The sequence below is a fragment of the Aythya ferina genome, assembly GCF_964211825.1.
Source record: "Aythya ferina genome assembly, chromosome: 11".
NCBI lineage: Eukaryota > Metazoa > Chordata > Aves > Anseriformes > Anatidae > Aythya > Aythya ferina.
This window is the reverse complement of record NC_140307.1, coordinates 17518905-17524049: the sequence shown is the minus strand read 5'-3', so window position 1 is coordinate 17524049 and position 5145 is coordinate 17518905. Positions and strand designations below refer to the sequence as shown.

Sequence of the window (5145 nt, the reverse complement as noted above, 5' to 3'; positions counted from 1 at the left end):
CTTAGGGCGAGGGAGCGCGGCGGCGGCACGCACAATGAGCCCCCCCCCCCCGCCCGGCCGGCCGCGAGTACCCGGATGGAGGCCGCGGCCGACCTGGCGGCGCGGCGCAGGCGCGGTGCGGCTCACCTGGCCCCGGGACCTCCCCGCCAGAGGTGGGCGGCGGGCGGGGAGGGGAGGGGAGGGGAGGAGAGGGGAGGGAGGGGGGCGCCGCTTCGGGCCCGCCCAGAAAGGCCGGGCCGGGGCTCAGGGCCCGGGGCTCGGGGCAGGGCTCTCGGCGCGGCCGGGAGGTGCCCCGGGGCGGCGGGAGGCGCGGGGCGGCCGGGCTGGGGGCAGGCGGCGGCCCCCTGCGGGGAGGGGGGGTGTTTGTGCCACACAGCGGGGTACGGCCCTCCCGTCGTCATGGCGTTCACCTCCCGTCAGAAGCGCTCCCGGTAATCGTGTCAATATTCGATCTTATGAATGCGATTAAATCTGCAACTAAGGAAGAATCTGTGAGCTCGAATGTATCTGGCACCGGTTTGTCACAACGGTCTGCTTGTTCTGTCCCTTCACTCAAAACAGCCTCCTGATAAAATCAAAAAAAGTGTTCATTTTATTTAATAAACCTTAACTAAACCTATTTTTTTGGTGCAAAGTAAGTCCCAAATCCAGCAAAGGCCTGTAACGCCATCCTCTTTTTCTGTTCTCAAAATGCAGGTGAAGTATGTAGGAGACACTTACGTAGTTACCATTTAAAAAAGACTGATATCCGGATATGTAAAAGTCAAGCACGTAGTTAAGTCTAAATGGAAACAACTTGGCCTGATGATTGCATGAGTGTTTTAAATGTGCAGTGGTGCTGCTCGATGTGGTAAAGATTTATAAAAACAACGATCTCAAGTAAGAAATCTGCATGTGTTCTTGCTTATGCTGTCCTCTATGATAGTATTTGCCTTGACATGAAATACATCAGGATTGTCTGTGAGGTTAACCAAGTAACTCCTTAACTTTACTGTAGGCTATAGCAACAGATTTTGTGGGTGTTTGTATAACATTTAAACAATACATAGGAAAGTCGTACATTTATTTATTTACATACTGTTTTGAATTCAGGAATGTATCAAAATCTCAGTCAGAACTGTGAGCTTCTCAGTGGTAAGCTCCTGTACAAATACAGATAAAACCCACTGGTTAGGTTCTAATCTCTGTCTCAGGAAAGACACAAGTGTTTTATAGGGGTTGCTTGACTTACCTAAACTTCAAAATTTGTTGATGTCCTGTAGATGTCAAAGCTGTAGATTTAAAGAGCTAAAAGTGACCTCACGATGTAACCTCAGTCATCCTGCCTTGAGGCACGATACCCTATTATGAGAACAGACTTGACCAATGTTTGTCTAACCTGTTCTTGAAGCCTTAAATACAGATGCCACTCATTCCTCTGGCTGTCTAGTGTAGCCCTTAACTATCCTTTTTCAAATGTCTGAACTAAATCGTTTTGCTGCAGTTTAGCATTCTTATTCAAAGTGAATCTAAAGGACAGCATTCCCTTTGTCTCTGCAGCATCCTTTTACACAAATGAACTATTAGCATATTTTTGTTCAGTCTTTCAGTTTCTGAATAAAAGCTCAGATTATTTCCTTTTTAAAACAGAGTTCTGGAACACATGACTTTTCTCTGTTGCACCTCCCTAGCTCTTGTCCAGTCTTTTTACAACTTCCTCAAGTTGTCGTGGTGACAGCACTTCTGATTACTCATCTCAGTGTGCTGTATGCCTTTTTCAGCCTCACATAGTTGTTGATATATAGGGTTTGTGATCCACTCTTCTTATTGTATTCTTTTCTGCAAGATTACTAGAGTACCCGTTTCTCTGCAGGCGATTGTTTCCTGCCAAGTGCAGCACTTTGCACTTGTGTTTATAGAATTTCTGTGTTCTTTCAGGTGATTTCAGACTGATGCAGATTTCTGCTCTGTGGTACCTGTCAATGTTGCATTAGCTGCAGGTTTATAATTATAATCTCTAAGCCATTACCCAAATATATTAAAATATTGAAGTGTATGAGGGAATTTATATGATAAAAACTTCTGTTTTGATATTAAAATACTAACAGTGATCCTCTGGTAACAAGCAGTTTGGCACCACTTTTGTGCTTTGTATCCAAATGAAATTTCTTCATCGTGTTTACTGCCCTTCTGTCCTCACTGACAGTAAGCATGAATGGAACAGAATGTCAAAAGTCACAGTAAAACTAAGATCTTCATTTTTTTCATGTCTCTGGTAACATAGGTGAAAAATGAAGTTGTTCCAATAGGTTGCTGTGAGCAAGTCATGGTGGTTGGTATTTATCATTTTGTTTGTTATTTTCCAGGTATACCTGTTATTACCAGGTATATTTTGAATTTGTTCAGGAATTTTAAGTATGTTGGCTAGTTTCTAACTTCCTGGGGTATTTTGTTTGTTTGTTTTTAAGAAAAGTACTCTTTGACCTTGTGTGGTCTGTCAAAACATCTACTAGTCTTCAAAGAGAAGACTTCTATACGGTTAGGTTCTGAAATTTGCGGTAAAGTTTGATTAGGAGACAGTAAGAGCCTTTCAAAGAGGAGAAATGGTTGGCCAAGATATTGGTGCTTAAATAACAGCAAAGACAGAAACCCCAAACTGTGCTCCTATAAACTAATTTTTGTCTACCTTATGTGAGACACATGGAAGCTGTGAACGGCCTTAGATTTTATTTTTTTTTCCATGGCCTCTGTAATTCTGCATAGGTAATCTCGGTCTTGACAGTGCTGGCCGGTCTATTTCCTACCTCACATGGAAGCCTAACAGAGGATCAAACATTAGCTATTTTATCTTCTTTTACAGCTTCATGTAGTTGGTGCAATTCTAATGACTCGACTCTAAAACAGTGTTATTCACTGACTTCAAAACACGGAGAGGAAGTTCCTGCTCTTTTTGATAGTTTGATTTGCTCTTTAGGAAAGCCTTATGGCTAGAGCATTCACCTCCAGTAGAACTGTGTCCCGCATTTCTCCTCTTCACACAGGCACGTGTTTGTCCGTGTGCCCTTCTAGAGAGAAGAGATGTTGGTTTAGGAACATGTGGAGGGGGAGATGCAGCTTGACGTGCTGTTCATTTAAAACCTCATTTTGGAGCACAAGGTTTCACTTCAGCTTTAGGCTTTTGTTTTTTTTTTGCTTCAGAAACCTAAGTTTCTAATACAGTGTTGTGTTTTGGATACTATGGGTGCTGACTGCATCAGAGCTAGTTATTACAACAGTAAATGATGCAATGACTCAGTTCCTTCTTAGATATTTTTTTTTATGAGTGATTAACTGAAATCAACAGGAAGAGTCCATTTTACTTTGAAAGGCATTGACTCCCAGTTATTATGTTATATTGCTTAGTTACTTCAACTTCAAATACTGCTTTTAGTAATTCTGATGTCAAGCTGATTGTATTCAAACCTCCGACCAAGCTTTCAATTGGAAATTATCAGCTGGTGTGCTTGCTGCACCATTTCTCTCCTCTGGGGGAGGGGGGGGGGGGCAAGGAAGAATAGTAACATTTGAGATGTTTTCAGGGAATATCTGACAATAGATGCATTTTGAAATGAAGAATCACTGCTAATTTAATATACATCATTGCTAGAAAAACAGCTTTTTCCACTTCGGATGTAGAGTCTTCTTTTTGATGTATTATTGATATACCGTATGATGAGCAGTCAGGAGGCTGTACAAATGAGTTTTTGATCTGTAAGTCGCCCGCATTACCATTCCTCTGCAGAACAGCAAGGCGGAGAACACAATGCACTTGTAAATCAAGGACAAATATTCTCCTTTGTGTGACTGCTGAAAGTATACGTACTTGCTAGGAAGTGGCTATGGAATTTCCCAGTGTAAAATCAGATCCTTGAATTCAAGGAGTTTTTATTTGTTTTAAACCTGATTGCCCTAAAACAGTTGGTGGTTCATAATTAAAATCCATATATTTGGCCCCATTCTGTTAAAAGCTCTGTAAGAATTTAAAGGTGTTTCTCATATCATGTTTCTGTTAATGGGTTGGTGGCATATATGTGTTTTGGTAAAAAAATGAAACTTTTTTTTCCCTATTTAAAAAGAAACAGCGACCTTGTTGGCAGTATTTAAGAAATTATTTATACACACCTTTTAATTAAGTGACAACGTAAATACTTAAAATATCTTGCTTAGACTATCTGTGATCTAACTGCTTGAGACCTTATTAGGGATTTGCGTGCTCTATGAAGTAACGTGTTGCAACAACGTTGCCTGACGTTTCAAAGCCTTGTCACATCATATAATGTGAAATGAAGTGAGTGACTAGCGGGTCATTTCTGTTTTACTGTAATGGAGGCTATTTTGCTTTTCCACATATCTTAAAAAATACAGTTACCCGGGTGGTGTGTGTTACTTTCCAGAGCCTTCCAAGGCTCTCAGATAAATCTCATTAATTCCTATAGTTATCTCTATGAAATATATAGCACAGAGCTTCGGAGATTTATTTTTTGAACATACAAGTGTGTCAGTCTTGTTTCCTAGCAGGAATTTTTCACTATATGGATTTTTAAGGGTTGAGTTTACCATTGTCCCTATCTATCCAGTTTTCATTATTTGGTAAGATCTTCATCCAAACTGGTGGGAGCTGTGGCAATTTGTATCATCTGAATATCAATTGCACAGATTTTGTGCTGCTTTTTCTGTCTCAGCCACATAATGTTATCACAAGAAGCTCTCTATTTGTTAATGTTACTAGCAGTTAAGAATTGACCAAACACTTAGAAACACCTCAGCAGTTAAGGATGGTCCATTTGAAGTCTACACAGCCACATACAATGTAAGTGTCAAGGAAGGGGGCTGCTTCATCTGGGTTAATACCCTGGCAGCAAGTCATTTTGAGCTCCAGATGGTGATCTTTGTGTACCTGTGCAGTGAGTAGTATTCGCACCGCCCTGGGCATGACCAGGCTTGCAGTTCAGGCAGCCCCGAGCAAGGACACCTCTCTCTGACAGCGCACACCTTGCATCTTGGCCGTGTGCCCGGTGGGACTGGGTTCCAAACGCCGGTGTTTGCGTCTGGAAGAAGCTGTGCCTCGCTTTCCTTTGTGGACACTCAGACAGTGCTCCTGGGCTGCACAGCCACGTCCAGCTACAA

At 42.2% G+C, this 5145-nt stretch overlaps 1 protein-coding gene across 6 annotated transcripts in view; it reads left to right on the top strand.

The window, feature by feature from the left end:
* Positions 1 to 75: 75 nt before the first annotated feature.
* RNF111 (ring finger protein 111) overlaps positions 76 to 5145 on the top strand; it is a gene marked incomplete at its 5' end in the record, with an annotated part of 51782 nt that continues 46712 nt past the window's right edge. For all 6 annotated transcript variants that reach the window (XM_084532883.1, XM_084532881.1, XM_084532886.1 and 3 more), the window contains one exon: positions 76 to 152. In XM_084532883.1, the coding sequence (XP_084389009.1) occupies positions 76 to 152 (77 nt within the window). The remainder of the gene's footprint in view (positions 153 to 5145) is intronic.